This window comes from Pseudophryne corroboree, chromosome 12 (assembly GCF_028390025.1).
Source record: "Pseudophryne corroboree isolate aPseCor3 chromosome 12, aPseCor3.hap2, whole genome shotgun sequence".
Taxonomy (NCBI): Eukaryota; Metazoa; Chordata; class Amphibia; order Anura; family Myobatrachidae; genus Pseudophryne; species Pseudophryne corroboree.
The window spans coordinates 43204749-43230987 of NC_086455.1; the positions used below are offsets into that span (position 1 = coordinate 43204749).

Below are 26239 nucleotides of genomic sequence, written 5' to 3' on the forward strand. Positions count from 1 at the left end.
TGACCAGTGACCTGACCACCAGTTTAATAATCACCACCAGTGAGTTTAATATATATATATATATATATATATATATATATATAATTTGTTCTAGTGATAAATCAGTTGCGCCTTCAGTGTTTGTGAATAAAACGTTGCAAATCCTTAAGTGATAGTTAAAAAATGCGTACCAGACATATGCAGAACATTCGCCTTGTTTATGGTGTCTTTGCATCTGGATGTTCCTTACTCGTACTAACTCTCCGTTCCCATCCGTCCAGGCATTGGTGTGGAGTTTGTACGTATATGCAAGACAATGTGTCAATATACTGCTCTTAGAAAAGTGACTTGGTGCTATTTTTGTGCAAAGTTAGCAGTAAAGTGAATATGTGCAGAGAAAGTGCTGTAAGTGCTTATTAAAAATATATGAATAAAAATGAATATATTACTGGCAGTGTGCTAGTTCCCTTTTTTTCTTAGGTAATGTGCTTAAATACCATTTCTTAAGGGTGCAACACCATATAGCTCAGTATTCAGAGGAGATCTATAGAGGAGGTATATTTATATGAGGCACTTACATCTAGAGTTGCAATGAATTAAAAAGATGCTGCCGTCATTCCGTCATCAGACTTATATACCTCTCTATTGTATTCCGTATACGGAATACAATAGAGAGGTATATAAGTCTGATGACGGAATGACGGCAGCATCTTTTTAATTCATTGCAACTCTAGATGTAAGTGCCTCATATAAATATACCTCCTCTATAGATCTCCTCTGAATACTGAGCTATATGGTGTTGCACCCTTAAGAAATGGTATTTAAGCACATTACCTAAGAAAAAAAGGGAACTAGCACACTGCCAGTAATATATTCATTTTTATTCATATATTTTTAATAAGCACTTACAGCACTTTCTCTGCACATATTCACTTTACTGCTAACTTTGCACAAAAATAGCACCAAGTCACTTTTCTAAGAGCAGTATATTGACACATTGTCTTGCATATACGTACAAACTCCACACCAATGCCTGGACGGATGGGAACGGAGAGTTAGTACGAGTAAGGAACATCCAGATGCAAAGACACCATAAACAAGGCGAATGTTCTGCATATGTCTGGTACGCATTTTTTAACTATCACTTAAGGATTTGCAACGTTTTATTCACAAACACTGAAGGCGCAACTGATTTATCACTAGAACAAATTTGAAAACTAAGTTCCCTTGGGAATTGGACATTTTGAAATCTGGTTGCGACACCATTTAATCTGGGAGTGTTCTCTAAATAATTTAATAATTTGCTTTGCACTATTTCATGTGTAACTTATGATCTCCCATCTCAGGGATATCTGGTTATAGAATATTCAGGTTGTAGCGCTATCTGCACTTTTTGTACACAATATATATATAATTGTATATAATATATATATAATATTGTATACCACCTACCCGTGGTTTTTTTTTTTCTTTCTTCTTTATACATACTACTATAGTAGCTTACTGTAGCAGTCTGCGGTGCTGCTGAGCTGACAGTGTCCAGCAGGTCCGTCATCAGTCATTACATAATAAATATATATACCTGTCCGGCTGCAGTACTAGTGATATTATATATATATATATTGATTTCATCTCATTATCATCCAGTCTATATTAGCAGCAGACACAGTACGGTAGTCCACGGCTGTAGCTACCTCTGTGTCGGCAGTCGCTCGTCCATCCATAATTGTATACCACCTAACCGTGGTTTTTTTTTTTCTTTCTTCTTTATACATACTACTATAGTAGCTTACTGTAGCAGTCTGCGGTGCTGCTGAGCTGACAGTGTCCAGCAGGTCCGTCATCAGTCATTACATAATAAATATATATACCTGTCCGGCTGCAGTACTAGTGATATTATATATATATATATATTGATTTCATCTCATTATCATCCAGTCTATATTAGCAGCAGACACAGTACGGTAGTCCACGGCTGTAGCTACCTCTGTGTCGGCAGTCGCTCGTCCATCCATAATTGTATACCACCTACCCGTGGTTTTTTTCTTTTCTTTCTTCTTTATACATACTACTATAGTAGCTTACTGTAGCAGTCTGCGGTGCTGCTGAGCTGACAGTGTCCAGCAGGTCCGTCATCAGTCATTACATAATAAATATATATATACCTGTCCGGCTGCAGTACTAGTGATATTATATATATATATATATATTGATTTCATCTCATTACCATCCAGTCTATATTAGCAGCAGACACAGTACGGTAGTCCACGGCTGTAGCTACCTCTGTGTCTTTTAGTTGTGCCTATTAAAATATGGAGAACAAAAATGTTGAGGTTCCAAAATTAGGGAAAGATCAAGATCCACTTCCACCTCGTGCTGAAGCTGCTGCCACTAGTCATGGCCGAGACGATGAAATGCCAGCAACGTCGTCTGCCAAGGCCGATGCCCAATGTCATAGTACAGAGCATGTAAAATCCAAAACACAAAATATCAGTAAAAAAAGGACTCCAAAATCTAAAATAAAATTGTCGGAGGAGAAGCGTAAACTTGCCAATATGCCATTTACCACACGGAGTGGCAAGGAACGTCTGAGGCCCTGGCCTATGTTCATGGCTAGTGGTTCAGCTTCACATGAGGATGGAAGCACTCAGCCTCTCGCTAGAAAACTGAAAAGACTCAAGCTGGCAAAAGCACCGCAAAGAACTGTGCGTTCTTCGAAATCCCAAATCCACAAGGAGAGTCCAATTGTGTCGGTTGCGATGCCTGACCTTCCCAACACTGGACGTGAAGAGCATGCGCCTTCCACCATTTGCACGCCCCCTGCAAGTGCTGGAAGGAGCACCCGCAGTCCAGTTCCTGATAGTCAGATTGAAGATGTCAGTGTTGAAGTACACCAGGATGAGGAGGATATGGGTGTTGCTGGCGCTGGGGAGGAAATTGACAAGGAGGATTCTGATGGTGAGGTGGTTTGTTTAAGTCAGGCACCCGGGGAGACACCTGTTGTCCGTGGGAGGAATAGGGCCGTTGACATGCCTGGTGAAAATACCAAAAAAATCAGCTCTTCGGTGTGGAAGTATTTCACCAGAAATGCGGACAACATTTGTCAAGCTGTGTGTTGCCTTTGTCAAGCTGTAATAAGTAGGGGTAAGGACGTTAACCACCTCAGAACATCCTCCCTTAAACGTCACCTGCAGCGCATTCATAATAAGTCAGTGACAAGTTCAAAAACTTTGGGCGACAGCGGAAGCAGTCCACTGACCAGTAAATCCCTTCCTCTTGTAACCAAGCTCACGCAAACCACCCCACCAACTCCCTCAGTGTCAATTTCCTCCTTCCCCAGGAATGCCAATAGTCCTGCAGGCCATGTCACTGGCAATTCTGACGAGTCCTCTCCTGCCTGGGATTCCTCCGATGCATCCTTGCGTGTAACGTCTACTGCTGCTGGCGCTGCTGTTGTTGCTGCTGGGAGTCGATGGTCATCCCAGATGGGAATTCGTAAGCCCACTTTTACTACTTCCACCAAGCAATTGACTGTCCAACAGTCCTTTGCGAGGAAGATGAAATATCACAGCAGTCATCCTGTTGCAAAGCGGATAACTGAGGCCTTGACAACTATGTTGGTGTTAGACGTGCGTCCGGTATCCGCCGTTAGTTCACAGGGAACTAGACAATTTCTTGAGGTAGTGTGCCCCCGTTACCAAATACCATCTAGGTTCCACTTCTCTAGGCAGGCGATACCGAGAATGTACACGGACGTCAGAAAAAGACTCACCAGTGTCCTAAAAAATGCAGTTGTACCCAATGTCCACTTAACCACGGACATGTGGACAAGTGGAGCAGGGCAGGGTCAGGACTATATGACTGTGACAGCCCACTGGGTAGATGTATGGACTCCCGCCGCAAGAACAGCAGCGGCGGCACCAGTAGCAGCATCTCGCAAACGCCAACTCTTTCCTAGGCAGGCTACGCTTTGTATCACCGCTTTCCAGAATACGCACACAGCTGAAAACCTCTTACGGCAACTGAGGAAGATCATCGCGGAATGGCTTACCCCAATTGGACTCTCCTGTGGATTTGTGGCATCGGACAACGCCAGCAATATTGTGTGTGCATTAAATATGGGCAAATTCCAGCACGTCCCATGTTTTGCACATACCTTTGAATTTGGTGGTGCAGAATTTTTTAAAAAACGACAGGGGCGTGCAAGAGATGCTGTCGGTGGCCAGAAGAATTGCGGGACACTTTCGGCGTACAGGCACCACGTACAGAAGACTGGAGCACCACCAAAAACGCCTGAACCTGCCCTGCCATCATCTGAAGCAAGAAGTGGTAACGAGGTGGAATTCAACCCTCTATATGCTTCAGAGGTCGGAGGAGCAGCAAAAGGCCATTCAAGCCTATACAATTGAGCACGATATAGGAGGTGGAATGTACCTGTCTCAAGCGCAGTGGAGAATGATTTCAACGTTGTGCAAGGTTCTGCAACCTTTTGAACTTGCCACACGTGAAGTCAGTTCAGACACTGCCAGCCTGAGTCAGGTCATTCCCCTCATCAGGCTTTTGCAGAAGAAGCTGGAGGCATTGAAGGAGGAGCTAAAAGGGAGCGATTCTGCTAGGCATGTGGGACTTGTGGATGGAGCCCTTAATTCGCTTAACAAGGATTCACGGGTGGTCAATCTGTTGAAATCAGAGCACTACATTTTGGCCACCGTGCTCGATCCTAGATTTAAAACCTACCTTGGATCTCTCTTTCCGGCAGACACAAGTCTGCTGGGGTTCAAAGACCTGCTGGTGACAAAATTGTCAAGTCAAGCGGAACGCGACCTGTCAACATCTCCTCCTTCACATTCTCCCGCAACTGGGGGTGCGAGGAAAAGGCTCAGAATTCCGAGCCCACCCGCTGGCGGTGATGCAGGGCAGTCTGGAGCGACTGCTGATGCTGACATCTGGTCCGGACTGAAGGACCTGACAACGATTACGGACATGTCGTCTACTGTCACTGCATATGATTCTCTCACCATTGAAAGAATGGTGGAGGATTATATGAGTGACCGCATCCAAGTAGGCACGTCAGACAGTCCGTACTTATACTGGCAGGAAAAAGAGGCAATTTGGAGGCCCTTGCACAAACTGGCTTTATTCTACCTAAGTTGCCCTCCCACAAGTGTGTACTCCGAAAGAGTGTTTAGTGCCGCCGCTCACCTTGTCAGCAATCTGCGTACGAGGTTACTTCCAGAAAATGTGGAGAAGATGATGTTCATTAAAATGAATTATAATCAATTCCTCCGTGGAGACATTGACCAGCAGCAATTGCCTCCACAAAGTACACAGGGAGCTGAGATGGTGGATTCCAGTGGGGACGAATTGATAATCTGTGAGGAGCGGGGTGTACACGGTGATATATCGGAGGATGATGATGAGGTGGACATCTTGCCTCTGTAGAGCCAGTTTGTGCAAGGAGAGATTAATTGCTTCTTTTTCAGTGGGGGTCCAAACCAACCCGTCATTTCAGTCACAGTCGTGTGGCAGACCCTGTCACTGAAATGATGGGTTGGTTAAAGTGTGCATGTCCTGTTTATACAACATAAGGGTGGGTGGGAGGGCCCAAGGACAATTCCATCTTGCACCTCTTTTTTCTTTCATTTTTATTTGCGTCATGTGCTGTTTGGGGAGTGTTTTTTGGAAGGGCCATCCTGCGTGACACTGCAGTGCCACTCCTAGATGGGCCAGGTGTTTGTGTCGGCCACTAGGGTCGCTTAGCTTACTCACACAGCTACCTCATTGCGCCTCTTTTTTTCTTCTTTGCGTCATGTGCTGTTTGGGGAGTGTTTTTTGGAAGGGCCATCCTGCGTGACACTGCAGTGCCACTCCTAGATGGGCCAGGTGTTTGTGTCGGCCACTAGGGTCGCTTATCTTACTCACACAGCTACCTCATTGCGCCTCTTTTTTTACTTCTTTGCGTCATGTGCTGTTTGGGGAGTGTTTTTTGGAAGGGCCATCCTGCGTGACACTGCAGTGCCACTCCTAGATGGGCCAGGTGTTTGTGTCGGCCACTAGGGTCGCTTAGCTTACTCACACAGCTACCTCATTGCGCCTCTTTTTTTCTTCTTTGCGTCATGTGCTGTTTGGGGAGTGTTTTTTGGAAGGGCCATCCTGCGTGACACTGCAGTGCCACTCCTAGATGGGCCAGGTGTTTGTGTCGGCCACTAGGGTCGCTTAGCTTACTCACACAGCTACCTCATTGCGCCTCTTTTTTTCTTTGCGTCATGTGCTGTTTGGGGAGTGTTTTTTGGAAGGGCCATCCTGCGTGACACTGCAGTGCCACTCCTAGATGGGCCAGGTGTTTGTGTCGGCCACTAGGGTCGCTTATCTTACTCACACAGCTACCTCATTGCGCCTCTTTTTTTCTTCTTTGCGTCATGTGCTGTTTGGGGAGTGTTTTTTGGAAGGGCCATCCTGCGTGACACTGCAGTGCCACTCCTAGATGGGCCAGGTGTTTGTGTCGGCCACTAGGGTCGCTTATCTTACTCACACAGCTACCTCATTGCGCCTCTTTTTTTCTTTGCGCCATGTGCTGTTTGGGGATTGTTTTTTGGAAGGTCCATCCTGCGTGACACTGCAGTGCCACTCCTAGATGGGCCAGGTGTTTGTGTCGGCCACTAGGGTCGCTTATCTTACTCACACAGCTACCTCATTGCGCCTCTTTTTTTCTTCTTTGCGTCATGTGCTGTTTGGGGAGTGTTTTTTGGAAGGGCCATCCTGCGTGACACTGCAGTGCCACTCCTAGATGGGCCAGGTGTTTGTGTCGGCCACTAGGGTCGCTTAGCTTACTCACACAGCTACCTCATTGCGCCTCTTTTTTTCTTCTTTGCGTCATGTGCTGTTTGGGGAGTGTTTTTTGGAAGGGCCATCCTGCGTGACACTGCAGTGCCACTCCTAGATGGGCCAGGTGTTTGTGTCGGCCACTAGGGTCGCTTATCTTACTCACACAGCTACCTCATTGCGCCTCTTTTTTTCTTCTTTGCGTCATGTGCTGTTTGGGGAGTGTTTTTTGGAAGGGCCATCCTGCGTGACACTGCAGTGCCACTCCTATATGGGCCAGGTGTTTGTGTCGGCCACTAGGGTCGCTTAGCTTACTCACACAGCTACCTCATTGCGCCTCTTTTTTTCTTTGCGTCATGTGCTGTTTGGGGAGTGTTTTTTGGAAGGGCCATCCTGCGTGACACTGCAGTGCCACTCCTAGATGGGCCAGGTGTTTGTGTCGGCCACTAGGGTCGCTTATCTTACTCACACAGCTACCTCATTGCGCCTCTTTTTTTCTTCTTTGCGTCATGTGCTGTTTGGGGAGTGTTTTTTTGGAAGGGCCATCCTGCGTGACACTGCAGTGCCACTCCTAGATGGGCCAGGTGTTTGTGTCGGCCACTAGGGTCGCTTATCTTACTCACACAGCTACCTCATTGCGCCTCTTTTTTTCTTTGCGTCATGTGCTGTTTGGGGATTGTTTTTTGGAAGGGCCATCCTGCGTGACACTGCAGTGCCACTCCTAGATGGGCCAGGTGTTTGTGTCGGCCACTAGGGTCGCTTATCTTACTCACACAGCTACCTCATTGCGCCTCTTTTTTTCTTCTTTGCGTCATGTGCTGTTTGGGGAGTGTTTTTTGGAAGGGCCATCCTGCGTGACACTGCAGTGCCACTCCTAGATGGGCCAGGTGTTTGTGTCGGCCACTAGGGTCGCTTAGCTTACTCACACAGCTACCTCATTGCGCCTCTTTTTTTCTTCTTTGCGTCATGTGCTGTTTGGGGAGTGTTTTTTGGAAGGGCCATCCTGCGTGACACTGCAGTGCCACTCCTAGATGGGCCAGGTGTTTGTGTCGGCCACTAGGGTCGCTTATCTTACTCACACAGCTACCTCATTGCGCCTCTTTTTTTCTTATTTGCGTCATGTGCTGTTTGGGGAGTGTTTTTTGGAAGGGCCATCCTGCGTGACACTGCAGTGCCACTCCTAGATGGGCCAGGTGTTTGTGTCGGCCACTAGGGTCGCTTAGCTTAGTCATTCAGCGACCTTGGTGCAAATTTTAGGACTAAAAATAATATTGTGAGGCGTGAGGTATTCAGAATAGACTGAAAATGAGTGGAAATTATGGTTTTTGAGGTTAATAATACTTTGGGATCAAAATGACCCCCAAATTCTATGATTTAAGCTGTTTTTTAGTGTTTTTTGAAAAAAACACCCGAATCCAAAACACACCCGAATCCGACAAAAAAAATTCGGTGAGGTTTTGCCAAAACGCAGTCGAACCCAAAACACGGCCGCGGAACCGAACCCAAAACCAAAACACAAAACCCGAAAAATTTCAAGTGCACATCCCTAGTAGGGAGTAGATAATGTTGCGGTTGAGAAATGCAGGGAGGAGATGATGGTCTGGCTGAGAGATGCAGGGAGGAGATAATGGTGTGGCTTAGAGACAACTCAGGGAGAAGATAATGGTATAGCTGAGAGATGCAGGGAGGAGATGATGGTGTGGCTGAGAAACCCAGGGAGGAGATGATGGCGTGGCTGATAGACAACGCATGGAGATGATGGTGTGGCTAAGAGATGATGCAGGGAGATGATGGTGGTGCTGAGAGATGACACAGGGAGGAGATAATATTGTTGCAAGACGTTTTATATTGCAATGAGTGTCAATAGGTGGTGCTAGACTTGCCCAATCGGTGGACCCACTAATAAAATGTGCTGCCCACACCTATGAGGTCCCTACAATGCCTTTCGTATTGTTTACAGGTCAATAGAATAATCTCTGGTTTAAATACTCATCAGATGAGTCTGGTAAGAATTGTACTTGATTTTGGTATTACAATTTTTCATGCATATCAGAGGCTATATAAGCCACACACACATTACACAAACCCACCTGCACATTTACAGTATGTCATATTTGTTTATCAGTTGTGGACACTTGTACAAATACCATAGTCTAACTCCAGGCTAGAAGTTGCCATTACTGCTTACTAACTACTATGCCAGAGCACCACCCAATACTATTCATTAAGCCTAGGTAGGTTCAGCTGTAAAGGTGTCTAATGTGACAGATATAGATTTGAGGGAAGACACAGGACACATTTGGCAGACGTGTGCTTCCTCTGACTCACACTTGGAAAGTGATGTCTGTACACACACATACAGATCCGTAGTTACCCCACAAAGCACACAAACAGCACAATGGCATCTGGCCACTTAGGATTTTCCATTACAACTCTGCCAGGAAGTCTAGAGCGCTAAAAGTTTAAGCAGTTTCAAATATAAAACCCTAATTCATACTGTTGTATATGATATTTCCATGTGTGCTTTGCTACTGGGAAATACTGTAAATGTTAACACTGTCCAGTTTGTAATTTTATCAGTAGCTACTCATCACTGCTGCAGAATAGAAATATTCTATTTATACGCATAACACAAGCAATCAGCAAGTACTGTATAATTGAAAAGATTCAAATTGGAATTGCATAGAGTTCATTATTATGTTTTAGTTTCATTGTACAATGATGGCTGATTTCTTTTGTTTTTCTTCATAAAATATGTCATGTGCTGCTCAGTTTAAAAGTAAAATGTCTATTAAATTAATATAATTTTTTTTTAAATGCTTATGAATCTGTTTTGCACATTTCAAAGCCTATAAAAAATTAGAGATGAGCGGGTCTGGTTCTCCAAGCACCGGACCCACCCAAACTTTGGAATCCGAGTCCGGATCCGAGTCCGACTCAGGACTCCCGCCTTACTCGGATCCCATATCGAGGCCGAACGTCATCATTCTGCTGTCGGATTCTCGCAGGTTCTGGATTCTATAAAGGTCCCCAGTGATAGGCTCCATCTTCACTCCAGGTATGGAGAGTGTACTGAACGGACGTATATGTCTCAGTACTGTGTTGTCTGGCGTGGGGCGGGTACTCTGTCTGCTGTATCTGAAAGGGGTGCTCTCTCTGTCTGCTGTATCTGAAAGGGGTGCTCTCTCTGTCTGCTGTATCTGAAAGGGGTGCTCTGCTGTATAAGTCAATGCGGGGTGCTCTGTCTGCTGTATCTGAAAGGGTTGCTCTCTCTGTCTGCTGTATCTGAAAGGGGTGCTCTCTCTGTCTGCTGTATTTGAAAGGGGTGCTCTCTCTGTCTGCTGTATCTCAAAGGGGTGCTCTCTCTGTCTGCTGTATCTGAAAGGGGTACTCTCTCTGTCTGTTGTATCTGAGAAAGGAGTGCTCTCTCTGCTGTATCTGAAAGGGGTGCTCTCTGTGTCTGCTGTATCTGAGAAAGGGGTGCTCTCTCTGTCTGCTGTATCTGAAAGGGGTGCTCTGCTGTATCAGTCAATGTGGGGTGCTCTCTCTGTCTGCTGTATCTGAAAGGGGTGCTCTCTCTGTCTACTGTATCTGAAAGGGTTGCTCTCTCTGTCTGCTGTATCTGAAAGGGGTGCTCTCTCTGTCTACTGTATCTGAAAGGGGTGCTCTCTCTGTCTGCTGTATCTGAAAGGGGTGCTCTCTCTGTCTACTGTATCTGAAAGGGGTGCTCTCTCTGTCTACTGTATCTGAAAGGGGTGCTCTCTCTGTCTGCTGTATCTGAAAGGGGTGCTCTCTCTGTCTACTGTATCTGAAAGGGGTGCTCTCTCTGTCTGCTGTATCTGAAAGGGGTGCTCTCTCTGTCTACTGTATCTGAAAGGGGTGCTCTCTCTGTCTGCTGTATCTGAAAGGGGTGCTCTCTCTGTCTACTGTATCTGAAAGGGGTGCTCTCTCTGTCTACTGTATCTGAAAGGGGTGCTCTCTCTCTCTGTCTGCTGTATCTGAAAGTGGTGCTCTCTCTGTCTACTGTATCTGAAAGGGGTGCTCTCTCTGTCTGCTGTATCTGAAAGGGGTGCTCTCTCTGCTGTATCTGAAAGGGGTGCTCTGCTGTATCAGTCAATGCGGAGTGCTCTGTCTGCTGTATCTGAATGGGGTGCTCTGCTGTATCAGTCAATGCGGGGTGCTCTGCTGTATCAGTCAATGCGGGGTGCTGTGCTGTATCTGAAAGGTGTGCTCTGCTGTATAAGTCAATGCGGAGTGCTCTGTCTGCTGTATCTGAAAGGGGTGCTCTGCTGTATCAGTCAATGCGGGGTGCTCTGCTGTATCAGTCAATGCGGGGTGCTCTGCTGTATCTGAAAGGGGTGCTCTGCTGTATCAGTCAATGCGGGTGCTCTGTCTGCTGTATCTGAAAGGGGTGCACTGCTGTATCAGTCAATGCGGGGTGCTCTGCTGAATCTGAAAGGGGTGCTCTGCTGTATCAGTCAATGCGGGGTGCTGTGCTGTATCTGAAAGGTGTGCTCTACTGTATAAGTCAATGCGGGGTGCTCTGTCTGCTGTATCTGAAAGGGGTGCTCTGCTGTATCAGTCAATGCGGGGTGCTGTGCTGTATCTGAAAGGTGTGCTCTGCTGTATCAGTCAATGCGGGGTGCTCTGTCTGCTGTATCTGAAAGGGGTGCTCTGCTGTATCAGTCAATGCGGGGTGCTCTGTCTGCTGTATCTGAAAGGGGTGCTCTGCTGTATCAGTCAATGCGGGGTGCTCTGCTGTATCTGAAAGGGGTGCTCTGCTGTATCAGTCAATGCGGAGTGCTCTGTCTGCTGTATCTGAAAGGGGTGCTCTCTTGTATCAGTCAATGCGGGGTGCTCTGTCTGCTGTATCTGAAAGGGGTGCTCTACTGTATCAGTCCAGGCGAGTGCTCTGTCTGCTGTATCTAAAAGGGGTGCTCTACTGTATCAGTCCAGGCGAGTGCTCTGTCTGCTGTATCTAAAAGGGGTGCTCTACTGTATCAGTCAAGGCGAGTGCTCTGTCTGCTGTATCTGAAAGGGGTGCTCTCTCTGTCTGCTGTATCTGAAAGGGGTGCTCTCTCTGTCTGCTGTATCTGAAAGGGGTGCTCTGTCTGTTTCCTAGATGTGCCATGTTGGAATAAGTGCCATATGTTTGTACCATCCACTGCTGTCGCTTAGCTCAGTCATCCAGCTACCTCAGTGCAACTTTTTGGCCTAAACTGGATGAACACAATATTGTGAACTGTGAGGTGGTCAAAATTGACTGTAAATGAGTGGAAATTAATGTTATTGAAATTAATAATACTGTAGGAACAAAAACACCACCAAATTCTGTGATTTTAGCTTTTTTTATGATTTTTTTAAAACAGATCAAAAACAAACACAGATCCAAAACACGAAGGAGATACAGTTCCAAAACAAGAAACCAAAACCCAAGATTTGGGCCGGCGCACATCCCTTTAAAAAATAAGTACATTACTACATACAGTAGATCAATCATCCTCTTATATTGTGGGTATGGTATAGACATACTTGCCTACCTGACCCTCTCCATGAGGGAGAAAATGCTCTGTTCCTGGACTTTCCTGGTAATGTATGATTGCCATCACCTGTGGTGAAATAGTTAATTGATAAGAAAGGTGTTTCACCACAGGTGATGGCAATCATACATTACCAGGAAAGTCCAGGAACAGAGCATTTTCTCCCTCATGGAGAGGGTCAGGTAGGCAAGTATGGGTATAGAAGATATACACTGTCTATATCAGAGGTCCTCAAACTCGGTCCTCAGGACCCCACACAGTGCATGTTTTGCAGGTCTCCTCACAGAATCGCAAGTGAAATAATTAGTTCCACCTGTGGACCTTTTAAAATGTGTCAGTGAGTAATTAATACACCTGTGCACCTGCTGGGTTACCTGCAAAACATGCACTGTGTGGGCCCCCGAGGACCGAGTTTGAGAACCTCTGGTCTATATAGACCATCAATAGGTCAACACCATGGCCAGGATGTAATGAAGACCGAGTGTGGCGGCCGTGCGCAATGCCATCTGAACTCTGAAAGATTTTTTAAATGGGCAGTCATGTACAAAGCTAAACCATGCCTTCATGCATTAGGTGGAACATATGGTGTCAACCTATTGAATGTCTAACTAGACAGTGTAGATCTATCATCCAGATACCTTATATTGTAAGATGTTTCCAACCGATAGTTTGTTGACTTTATCCTGACAATCTTCAGCAGATCCTAGAGGGGGAGTTTTGGAGAACATGGTGCTGTGAATTACAATCATCATGGACATGATTACACGACTTGCATGGAGGCTGCGCTCTGATTGAATTTGAACAATTGTGGCTAATTTCAAATGAATAAATTTAAAAATGACAATTTAATAAAAAACCACATATGCATACATAAAACATTATGGGGTATATTCAATTAGGGTCGGATCCATTCCGACATGCATTTGTCGGAATGGATCCGACAACCCCTATTCAATCCCATCTCAATTCGACTTAAATAAAAGTCGAATTGAGATGAGACCTGTGAGCGGAGGAGAGGGGGGAGACCAGTGGGGACAGCCGCGGGCAGACGGAGGAGAGCAGCGTTACAGCAGCGCTGCAGAAAGATGTCTCACAGCCGCCAGACCTCACGGCAGTGTCCACCCGGCTCCAGCAAGCGTGACCACACTTGCTGGAGCCGGGTGGACGCTGCCGTGAGCGGCGCGGCTGTGACACATCCTCCTGCAGCTCTGTGCTGTAGCGCAGGTCTCCCCTGTCTGCCCGCGGCTCTCCCCCGTCTCCCCGTGGCTCTCCCCCCTCTCCTACTGTAAGGTCCCTCATCTCAGTCCGACATTTTTTTATGTCGGACTGAGATGGTTGGAAACGGGGGCAAAATCCTGTTGAATTTGGCCGCCGTTTCCCTCAAAAGTACGTGAATCGGCAGCTATACCGCCGATTCCCATACTATTCGACAAGTCGAATTCTCCAACTTGTCGAACAAAAATAGCTGGGACTGAATAGGTCGAATCACGATTCGACCTTAAAAAGTCGAAAACTGCCATCTTTTCGACAGACGCCAGCTTTCGACCCTAATTGAATATACCCCTATATAGCATGAATTCATGTGCAATGTTAAAAACGTATATATTACCCTGAATAATGAGTCAGGACGTATATAAATGATTCGGTGAAGGAATCCGTTCCAAGACTGCCCTTTGTTTGGAATGAAGTCCAATGCAGCAAGAGACTCTTAAATATGTAGAGAGTCCAATCGGTAATGCAATGATCGATGCACCGTTAGAGGGAATAGCAGCTGCAAATTGTCCCGTTTTATTGGTGGGTTCCTCATGCAATACGGTGTCTGTGGTATACCGGAATCCTCTCTGAGTCTCTGATGAGTTGGTAAATAACAGGGGCTGGTTCGGATCCAAGTGTATAAGACGTCCTGACCCTTTTTTAAAGGTACCTTGTTAATCGTCTGTCGCTCTTCATGGGTGTGGTATATTTTGTCAACACACATAAAAATTCAGTGTCGACAAAAGAATGACGACATGTAGCAAGGGGTTTTGAGCTTTTAGCAAGTCTGTAAATGCGCATGACACTTTCACCAGGCGGATACCTGGCAATGCAGACAAACAGTGGTAGCTACTCAATCATTCCTGGAGACAATTACATATCAGGTGCTAAAAAAGGGGAGGGGTCACAAACAAACAGAGAGAGGGGGTGCTTTTTTCCCCCCTGGTATCCCCCCAGCACAGTAAAAATTACCTTTATCAAGGTAATTTCGTTCTTCTTACCAGATAGGTTCTTTACCCGAACCTATCTGGTAAGAAGAACGAAATGGCTGAAATAGGAGTGGAGATGGTTAAACATCCACAGGCTGGAGATGTCCTTGTGGGAGACAGGTGACTAGCCATCCAATAGGGATGTGAGTTGGCAGAAGCTAGCTGCTTGATATGGTGTGAGAAGAGGAGGAGCTTCCTTTTTCCTGATTTTGGAGACAGGGTAAGTCCTCTGGCATTGTGCCCCTGTTTGTGATATTTTGCCTAGAAGTGAGGCTAGGGCTGTATAATTTATATATATTCAGTGCTCCCCTGCTACTGCTGATTCATGGCTTTGTCGTGCCCCCGGCGTTCTGCATGCGTCCCGGGTCGGTACATTGCGGTTTCCGTGGATGGCCTAGCCGCGGCCCTGGACGATCCTCCTGTCCTCCCCTGCCCTCCCTGCAGCACCCTCGCCTGCACAGCCAAGTGGTGTGAGGACTGCCGCAGGTTCCCTGGCCTCTGCTGCTGCATCTGATGCTGCAGCAGGGAGCAGAGCACGACAGGCGAGGCAGGCAATGATGGGGTGGATGGGCAGGGGGCGGACGGGCGGGGGAGGCATCTGGGCAGGCTGCTGCCGCTGTCCGGGCCCCGCTTGGAGCCTCGGTGCGGGTGCACATGCAGGGAGGACGTGCGGCAGCTTCCAGCCGCCGGGTGAGCGCCCCGCCGCTGGGTGGCTGCCAGGCCAGTAATGATGTCTCCCTGGGTTCCCGCAGGCATGCAGAGCCTGGGGAGCAGCACAGTAGGTCTGGGCGTAGCTTTGCCAGGAGTGATGCTCCTGGGAGGTCTGGCAGGGGACCCCTTGACAGGGATGGGGCAGTGTGGGATAGCAGCCATTTTAGTGAGGGGAGGCCTGTGACTCCTAATGCTGCCGTGACCAGCCATTCCCCTCGTGACCTCCGTGACCCGGGGGCTGGGTGCGCGGATTCCGATTTTGTACCCCTTCCCTTGGGTTGGTCGGGTCGTGGCCGTGGGGGTTCACGGGTGCCCCCGAATCAACAGGCAGGCACCTCCACTGGTCATTCGCCTTCTGCATTTGACCCCTTCCAGTTGTCTGCAGCTTTTTCCTCTATGGCGGCCGCTCTTGCCCCTTTAGTGTCTGCCATGGCGCCGACTGCAGGCAGTTCTGACCGTAGGGGACGGGGGCTCTGGGGTTGCTGACTTTAGGTCCAATCCGAGGAATAGGGCGTCGCCCGCTGTGTTGGTTTCTTCCCTGTTTCCTGGCTCTGGGGTTCCAGAGCTGGATTTGCCTTGTTTTTCAAATCATGAGGAAGGCCTCGTGTGTGCTGCTGGACATCGGGGGGTGATTCTACATCTGCGGATGGTTGGCCGGACGCATCAGGCGAGGAGTCCGGTGAGTCTGTCAGGGAACTGTCATGCTCTTCTTCCTCTTGGGCCAGCTTCTCTTCCTCTTCTTCTTCGCTCAGATCTTCAGTCAGTAGCACAGTGCGTGCACACAAACGTGCGGCAAGTGGGCAAACGTGAGCACGACGCCAAGCACAAGAGTGCCTCTGAGATTTCCCACAGGGAACGGAAGCAATGCAACCTGCCAGGTGTCGTCCATTGTGACTACACGGCCGTGTTGCGCGGGCTGCGTGAGAGTTGCCGCAAGAAAATTTAAAAAGGTGACTATGTGGATGTGTTCTCTTTGACCGATGAGGCCAAGAAGGAGTTTAAGGCCACTAGAGCGAAAGGTGGGCTTGGAGTGGAAGCCTTTCAGTCTTATGATGCTTGGTTGGCCGTATTCTGCGTTTTTGCAGCCTGTTATCTGGAGGATCGGCCGAGTGAACACATTAACATAATCCGCTATATACACATGATTCATGATATGCAACGTAGGTATTCTGGGGTTGGCTGGAGGGTATACGACGACAAGTTTAGGCACAAGCAGGATTGTTTGCATGTCATAGACTTTGGTTGTAAAAACGTTGAAGTGTGGATGGATGTTTCCAGGGCGCAGCAGGATGAGAAGGAGGTCCTGCGGGCTACCGCGGACTTCGCGTAGGCTAACCTGGGAGCGTTGCGGACCTATGGGGAGGCTCTCCAGGCGAGGCATTTCGACTCGCCTCCTCGTTCACAAGGGCCAGGTCCAGCTAAAGGCAAATACTTTGCCTTCAATAATTCTGCATGTCCCGTCGGGCAACGGTGTCGGTTTCGACACCTCTGCTTTCGATGCAGTGGGGCCCATCCCACCTCCAACTGCTTTCGAGTCAAGCGCTCTGCCCCGAAGGCAGGCTATACCGGGCCTGACAAGCCCGCAGCTGTGGCATCCTCTAAGTAGGGCTCCTACCCCAGTACGATTAGGGGCTATGCTTAAATGGTTGTCTTGGTATGGGGATCAAGATGTAGCGCATTTCCTTATTGAGGGTTTTAGTTATGGTTTTCGGTTAACAGTTCAGGGTAAAGTTCACGTTGGCTCTTATTGGAACCTGCAGTTGGCCCGGTCTTTTCCTGGGGTACTACGCGGCAAGGTGGAGAAGGAGATCCAGCTTGGCCGCATGGCGGGTCCTTTTTCGAAACCTCCATTGGAGAATTTGGTTATTTCTCCAGTGGGCGTTGTTCCGAAGAAGGCTCCGGGTAAGTTTAGGCTCATTCAACATCTTTCTTACCCGTCAGGGCGTTCTCTTAACTACGCCATTCCACCCGAATATTGTTCGTGGTCTACCAGTCGTTTGACGATGCTCTGGATATGGTCCGGGGCTACGAGCCTGGAGACCTCATGGCTAAGATTGACGTTGAATCGGCTTTTCGTCTGCTCCTGCTTCGCCCTGATTCATTTACGTTTATGGGCTTCCTCATCGGGAACGAATATTTCATTGACAAGTGCTTGCCAATGGGGTGTTCGGTTTCCTGTGCCTTTTTTGAGAAGTTTGCCTCCTTCTTACAGTGATGTGTGGAGTTTTCGTCGGTAGGTCGGGGTATTGCCCATTACTTAGACGACTTCCTTTGTGTTGGCTCGGCAGGTTCCGATCGTTGTTTAGAGCTCCTTTTTAGTTTGCGGGCCTTGTTCTATTATTTTGGTGTCCCGATCGCAGCTGGGAAGACGGAGGGCCCTGTGTCATGTTTGTCTTTTCTGGGGATCCAAATAGACACCACGGCGGGCTGTTGCAGCCTGCCCTGTGACAAAGTGGAGAAGTTGCACGAGTGCATCCTGCAGTGTGTGGTGGCGCGTAAGGATACGCTTCGGCAGGCCCAACCGCTTTTGGGCCTGTTGAATTTTGCCTGCAGAGTCATCCCGATGGTCAGACTCTTTTGTCGAAAGTTGGAGCGGGCTACGGTTGGGGTCGCCAGGTCCCATCACTATCTTCAGAGATAAAACGGGATTTGGCCGTTTGTGCTTCGTTTCTGGACGACTTTAATGGTGTTTAGATCTAGTTGGCTCCTACAGTCGATAATTCTAGCTTGCAGTTATTCACGGACGCAGCAGGGCCTGTGGGTTTTGGTTGTTATCAAGCTGGTTTTTGGTGTGCTGCTTCTTCGCCACAGTGCTGGTTTGAGAGGGGTTTGACTAAAGATCTTTTGCTGTTGGAACTTTTTCCTATCATGGTAGCTGTGGAGGTTTGGGGCAGACAGTTGTGCGATCGCAGCATCCTGTTCCGATGTGATAATCTGGGCATGATGCACGCAATCAATACTCAGCGGGCCAAATCATTGTTGGTATTGCGCATTTTGGCTCAGTTGACACTGCAATGCTTGCGCTACAATGTGCTCTTTTGGGCACACCATGTCCCAGGTGTGGATAACGGCGTGGCCGATGCGTTATCTAGGTGCCAGTGGGAAATGTTTTGCGCACTTGCACCACTTGCTGATATTGTTAGGGTTCTCTGCCCCTCTTATGTTTGGCAGGTGATCGAGCTGGATTGGAGGGGTTAGCGATGCATTCCATTGCTCCGAGTACACTTTGGGCGTATCGCCAGGCTTGGACAGAGTGGGTCTCGTTCTCCGAGGGGCTGGGGCTTTCAGTTAGGAGCAGGCATCGCCAGATGCTTTCTTTTATTTGGCAGCTCTGTGTCTCTGGGAAGCTTAGAGGGGTTCCCGATTTTACAAAGAGCTTTCTGATTGTGAAAGCCTTTAAAGGTCCCAGGACAACACCGCAATCACCGTTAGCCGGCACAGCATCAAGTACTAACAGACAGTTAGTGGGACAGTTTTGATTTTTTCCTTTTATATCAATGTTATAGGAGTTAATAAAGGAATTGTTTTATACATAACACGCTCCAATCATCTATTAATCACTAGTTACCTAATACAATTACACTTGGCACCCTAGTACACCCCAAGGTTTATTGAGTGCTACAAAGTTATCCTTTTATTTGCAACTCTAGGGTGGTCACCCCTATCTTTTGCAGCAGCTCACTGAAACAACCACGCCCAGTGCGCTGGTCTAACCCATTTTTCCTGTTATTTTGGGTTTGTTTGGTGTGCTCTCCTTTGTTGACTGTATGCTGGATCACCCGGTCGGGGACAGCGACACCACCCGGACGGGTGGGTAGTCAAGGTAGAAGGTTGAGTGGATGCTGTTTGTTGTTAGTGTGAGTGTTAAGTTGGTACAGTTGTACGGGTGGGGGTAGAAGTTAGCCGTTCTTTCTTGGCCACCATTATTTAATCCTTTATTACAGCATTTAATTTAGAGTTATTAATAAATCAGCTAAAAATTTCTGCCAAACCTAAGTCTCCAAGTCGTTATTTTAGAATTATGTTAAGTGTTAAGGGTTTATTCACACACATGGTCATCCATCAGCCATTAGGATGTTTATATAATTTCAGAGAATTGGTTACATGCGTATGCAAAGACATGGTTAGCTGCTGAGCCGCGTCAAGGTTTCTCCGACATCAGCAATACTAACACTACATAATAGTAGTGCACACATAGGGCCATGTGATTTGTCTATAGTAAGGCCTCATGAAAAAGGCTCATACAAAATGCATCCAGACAGAGGGCTAGCTTGCCTGAGAGCCACCCCTAGGATCTCCCATTAGCACTACAAGGACCAGCATGCTTTCCAAATGCTGTTCCCATACAATTCCTTCTCACACAAGCAGACAAACAGTGGTAGCTGCTCAATCATTCCTGGAGACAATTATATATCAGGTACTAGAAAAGGGGGGTGTGGGGGTCACAAACAAACAGCAGAAACGGGGTGGGGGGGTGCTTTTCCTGGAGACCTGGCAATGCCTGGAAAACTTTGCTGAAGCCAGGAAGGCTGCATCAGGTGCCAGGGACCATATCGCTGTCACCAGTTATGGCATGTGACAAACAGTGGTAAGCTAAGCTTACAGATGTTTGTTAAATACTGAAGGGAGTGCTAAAGTGGTTATGTCTTGTTCTTAAATGGGGCCCTAAATATGCCGCCGGCTATAAGTTATGTTGTTGAAGGGAGTACCTAAAAGATAATCAGCCTTTTTATTGCATAGGTAACTGTCTAACATCTTAGTATAGCACCAATAACGTGCTGTCTGGGATTGTTTGCTGATTGTTTGTCTTATCTATCTGATCCTTTATTGGCATACTTACAGATGGGTCCTCCATTATTTTGACTGTTTCTGTGCCTAGACGGAGGTTTAGTCACACCTAGGTGATAGCTTAGGTTGCTGAGTTTAATCACGGATAGGCGCTTGAGGCCCGACTAGATACTCAGCATGCAATACACAACTCCACCACTGGGTGGCTAATGCTCCACTAATCCAGTACTTTATATCGAATAGCGGCGGATTGATCTACAAGCTCTGGCAAATGGTCAGTGACGACTGTAATGTTAATGGATGGTGACCAATGGTCAGATGGAGAGAGTTAAAAAATAAATAAATAAATAGTTTATACAGACACAAACAAACATGTTAAAACACTTGTGTATGCAGACGCAAGATTGTGTATGCAGACGCAACTAATGTGTGAAAGGAATAATGTAGCTCATTGACTTTAAAGTATGTACAGTGCATTAAATACCGTGCTTTTGAAATACATGTATGAGCATCCGAGTCCCCTAAGACATAAACCAACACCAATGGGAAGGAATCGCTCTTTGCAGTACTTTTACACATGAACTTGTGAATCTTCCATGAAGCGTCATAGGCTAGCGATAAAGGCTCCCGCCTCCCACGCTGAGAGTCCCGAGTTCGATTTCCAAAGTGCCTACCTTTTTTTTTTTAATGTGTTCCCGTGACATTCACTTTATTATAATTTTTTTTCTTTGTTATACATTCAATGGAAGGGTGCACACAGGTTTCACATAAATCAGAGTAAATCTGCAGGAGCAACTCATTCTGCTATATACAATACACAGTGGTAATGAGTATAAATTTGTGTATTCTGACGCAATTAACTGAGCAACACAGTACTGTAGATCATCAGCGTTTGTGTATTGTACCTGACCTGAACTCCCTCCCTGTCTACTGCATGAACTGTACAGGCTCGCAGGGGAGAAGGGCGATGGGGGTAGGGGTAGATGGTGGAAAATACCGTGCTTTTCAAATACATGTACTGTATGAGCGTCAGAGTCCCCTAAGACATAAACCAACACCAATAGGAAGGAAGTGCCAACCTTTTTTTTATTTTTTTTATGTGTTCCCGTGACATTCCTATCGCCGCTGTGTATTTTAGCTAGGGGATTGTGACGCTCCTTCAGCATTGACCCATAGCCTGCAAAACCTGTGCCGTCACTCGCTTCATGGCTGAGGGCTGCCACGATGCAGGGGGAATTGGGCGTTGGCCATTTTGGCAGTTTGCTATGCGATCGAGTCTGGTGTATCGCTATGTGCATAAACCTCGCTTATTCCTATCGCCGCTGTGTATTTTAGCTAGGGGATTGTGACACTCCTTCAGCATTGGCCCATAGCCTGCAAAACCTGTGCCGTTGCTCACTTCATGGCTGAGGGCTGCCACAATGCGGGGTGAATTGTCGGTGGCCATTTTGTCAGTTTGCTATGCGATCGAGTCCGGTGTATTGCTATGTGCATAAACCTTGCTTATCCCTATCGCTGAAAGAAACTAACATGCATTCGTACTTTAGGAATCGAACCCGGGACTCTAAGCATGAGAAGCGGAACACTTCACCACTCGGACACTTTGCCGCCGACAGATGAATAAATCCATTGGTTTTGATTATGCCATAATGGCACGTCCATTTGCGCCTGTGTACACTACTGGTTTAATGTTGATTTGTCTGTGGGACTTGGATGCTCACATATTCCCTAAAGTACTGTCAATGGACCATATATGTTGTACTATTTGTGTCTGTACTGTATATACTGTATGAAATAATGTAGCATAATGAGACGCTGTAAAGTAGTTCTTACTATGTATTTCAGTATTGTATTTTACGAGAGACCACACGCATGCGCAGTGGTGATTGTAAAAAGCGACATCTGGTGGATGATCGCAGGTATTACACTTAAAGGTAACGACAAACACTCTGTGCACCTCCCTGCGACTAGGCGCGCCTCTCTGCGACTAGGCGCGCCCCCCTGCGCCCCGGAACGCTGCGTATGCCCGATCGCGACTAGCGCCTCAGCCAGCCAAGATAACAGAGGACCCATCTGTATGTGCACATTAACGGTGTCATTGATGTTGCGCATGCCAAACTGAATTTGGACTTTAACCCATACTTGCCTACCTGACCCTCTCCATGAGGGAGAAAATGCTCTGTTCCTGGACTTTCCTGGTAATGTATGATTGCCATCACCTGTGATGAAACACCTTTCTTATCAATTAACTAGCTCACCACAGGTGATGGCAATCATACATTACCAGGAAAGTCCAGGAACAGAGCATTTTCTCCCTCATGGAGAGGGTCAGGTAGGCAAGTATGCTTTAACCACGTTGTATCCACGTTTATAAAACGGACTCCACTATGGCCGTATTGATGGAAAAAATGGCTATTTACCATGTTTGATATTTATTCCAAAGCATTAACGTCAGTCACTGGCTTTTGGGATTCTACTCAGCTATTTTACACTACCTCTCTGGTGGATTGATATAGTGATACATACTTGACGGTCTTCACCTTTGGCACAGACAGTGTATAATAACTTACTCTTGTTACATATATAATTAGATAATTGCATGACGCTTGTTTTATATTATTGCACTCCTTTTGTGTGAATGGCATAATTCTGTTCCTTTCTGTATAAATCTTGGGTAAGAAAAGGATAAATAATGAGAATATTCTGAAGGTGGAGGCAACAAGACTGTTATGGGTCAGTTCAATTACGAGAGATGTGCGGGCGGTGCCCATTATATGATGTTGTAACAACATTGGAACACCTGTAACAACGCATGTCATCGCCACTTCTGGTTCTCACTGATTTCCCCCCTAGGTTTCGCATTTTAGTTCACAGCACCATAGGGGTGCATAGTAAAAATCTGCGATTTATGGGCTACCTTATATAGGGTGGTTATTCAGGTTTGCTAGCAAACCAAAAAAGCACACTAATGGGCAAAACCATGTGCAGTGCAGGTGGGGCAGATGTAACGTGCAGAGAAACTTAGATTTGGGTGGGTTATATTGTTTCTGTGCAGGGTAAATACTGGCTGCTTTATTTCTACACTGCAGTTAAGATTTTGGTTTGAACACACCCCACCCAAATCTAACTCTCTCTGCACATGTTACATCTGCCCCACCCGCAGTGCACCATGGTTTTGCCCATTAGTGTGCTTTTTTTTTGGTTTGCTAACAAACCTGAATAAGGCCCATACTGTATAGATGAACAACCCTTTAGAGAGATAGGTCATAGATTTACTAAGGCTTCTAAAAGTGGTGGTGTTGCCAATAGCAACAAATCATTTTCTAGAAGGCAGTAGAGAAAAGATAGCTAGAATCTGATTGGTTGCTGTTTTAGAAGCTTTAGTAAACCTACCCCTAGGTCTGAGGAGTAAAGGAGAGACCAGAGTCTTAGATGACACCAAAGCATCAGGCTTGGGAGACCTTGTGGTGTTGCAGCCAGTGAGGGAGATTTGAGGGGTGGGGGTGAGTCAGTGAGGAGGGGAAATGATAACCTTCTATATCTTTAGGTAGCGTTGGGACATCCATGTGGAGATAGCAAACAGCCAGTTGGTCGCACAAGATAGTAAAAGGGAAGAGGCCACAGCATCTGTTACCCTTAAAGCTTTAAAAAATACTTTTTAATAAATGTAGGCTATATTAGCCCGTTAGTTTTCAGTTATTTTGTTTATGCACGGTATATCTGTGCAAATACTTTTACACAGAAGATGTACCAGATTTGATCGACACTCAAAGGTCCTGTTGTAGAATGAGCCAGTTAAGATAGCAAATTCTGATTAATACTGATCTGCAAGTGCACAGAAAAATGGGCACACATATATGCAACTATGCGGAACTGCCTGGCACTTACACAAACTTTCACCTGGGGAGGTATAATGGAGAAGGGAAGGTGCATTAGGACATACTGCAGGATGAGTGCAGCAAGGGTGCATTTGCACAATAGCGAACCAATGCAGACACATATACACCTGAGAAAGCTATATTATTTGAGGATGATGAACAACATGTGCAAATATCGAATGGCTTGTGATTGGCTGATTGTAAATGCACCTCCAATGCTGATGGGTGGACGGGTATATATTATGCTTCCGCGTGTCTTTAAGCAACATTTTTCATTTTGTTTTGTACACAACACAGGAAATAGTTTCCAATGTACAGTATAAGAGAAGTTCTATTGATGTCTAATTGTGAATGCATATTTTGCAAATAATAGCAAAAAGCTATAAACAAGGGTGTAAATGTATACCGACACTTTTTCTCCCTCTTGGGGGACCACGACCCCCCTGGAGGGAGAACAAATAGCGTGGCGCGCGCAGCAAGCCCGCAAGGGGCTCATTAGCGCTTGACACACTGTCGGTATGCCGGCGGTCGGGATCCCAGGGCCGGTATGCTGGCCGCCGGGAGCCCGGCCGCCGGCATACAATACTACACCCTCGCAGCCCTGCTAAGCTAAATACACTCCCCCATAGGCGTGGACTAGTTGATCGCAGCAGCAGCAAAAAGTTGCTGGCTGCGATCAACTCGGAATGACCACCCGTGTCCGACCCCGCAGGTATGGCTGGGATCGCCCAAGATATATCGTATGCAAAAAGAAAGCATATGATGTATCTTGGGCGATCCTGCCGCGCGGGAGGCTGCAGGGATGATCGCCTGCGACATGACGGTCGGACATGTTGCATAAGTGTATGGGGCCCTTTACAGTGGCCCTCATAGTTTTGCTAAGCATAGTGCACCCACGGGACCATGGACTGAAAATCACTCTCCTAGAATTTATTATGGCTCTAGGAGTAGAAGCTCAGAACAAATTAGCAAAAGGGGGAGATTACATAACCAGAACATTGTCAGCTGGGAGTCTCCTAGTTATGAATGCAGGTCAACACTATATAATACATACAGAACACAGGAGTTATCACACTGCGATATATTACATTTTAAATATCAAATATGTGAAAGATAATGTCCGATCATGTAATATAGGAAAGTAAATAGGGAAAGTAAGTTCTGACACTGAGCAGCGAGATTACACTTTGGAACACAGACAGACATTGCGGTCAGACCTTGCCCCCCCACCAAAAGCCATACCTGACACCTGCAGATAACATCAGCGTCTGTAGCTAGCAGATCCACCACTTTGCCTTTGCCTTCATCCCCCCATTGTGCCCCAAGGACAACGCTGACTTTGTTTCCTATGTCATGCCGGGCTCTCTTATGCCCTCCGGGATTGCTGCGGTCGTTGGAGGACCGTGTGCCAGACATAGCCCAGGCTGAGTGCGTGCTCTGCTATTCGGGATAGCTGTGTGCCCTACTTCACTGTCACACGATTCTGCAGCTACAGGAGCTGGGGGCAGACAGAGGGGGGAGAAGGGGAGGGGATGAGACTGGCAGGGAGAGAGGGAACTCGTTCACTTTGCCAAGGAGGAGGGAGTCAGGAGTGTGCAAGAGGGGGGAGCGCTGAGTGCCGAAGATAAGGAGGAGAGCAGGTGTTTAGGACATGTCTGGCAAAGTCAGTAAAGATAACAATCGTCAGTAAAATACATCTTCTTGAGTAAACTAACAATTGTAAATATAGTAATACTGTAAATAATTTATATTACTGAGGTACCAGCCTGTATTTAGCGGGCTGGGATTGGGTGATCGGTGGTGGTGATCCAAGCGTCAGCATACCGACACCAGGATCCTGTGCGCCAGATTGCCAGCAGGGGGGAGGAATGGGGGGCGAGCGCAATGAAGCCCCTTGCAGGCTTGCTGCACTCGCCACAGGTTCTGTTCCTACTCTATGGGTGTCGTGGACACCCACAAGTGGGAATAGTCCCTGTTAGTTGGCATGCCGACTGTTGGGATTTCTAGCCATCAGGATTCCACTGCCGGTATACTGACCGGTGGGATCCCGGCCGCCGGTCACATGATTACATCCTGTATTTAGCATATACCTCTGCAAGGAACAAGAAACAAAACTAATGAAAGGTAAAAATCTGGTTTTCGGTAATTTTGTTTTGTTTGTTTTAATTTCAGAAAAATCTTTTCAGGTTTTTAACCCCAGTTTAGGGATACAGGGGTCTATGGGGGTCATTCCGAACTGATCGCTCACTGCAGTTTGTCGCAGCGCAGCGATCGGGTC

The 26239-nt window shown here is 46.9% G+C and overlaps 1 protein-coding gene across 1 annotated transcript in view; it reads right to left on the bottom strand.

Moving 5' to 3' along the window:
• Positions 1–25469, bottom strand: part of ADSS1 (adenylosuccinate synthase 1) — a 124917-nt gene extending 99448 nt beyond the window's left edge. Inside the window, exon 1 of the mRNA XM_063947420.1 lies at positions 25204–25469. Coding sequence (XP_063803490.1) covers positions 25204–25377 — 174 coding nt within the window. The 5' untranslated portion in view covers positions 25378–25469. The remainder of the gene's footprint in view (positions 1–25203) is intronic.
• Positions 25470–26239: the final 770 nt, after the last annotated feature.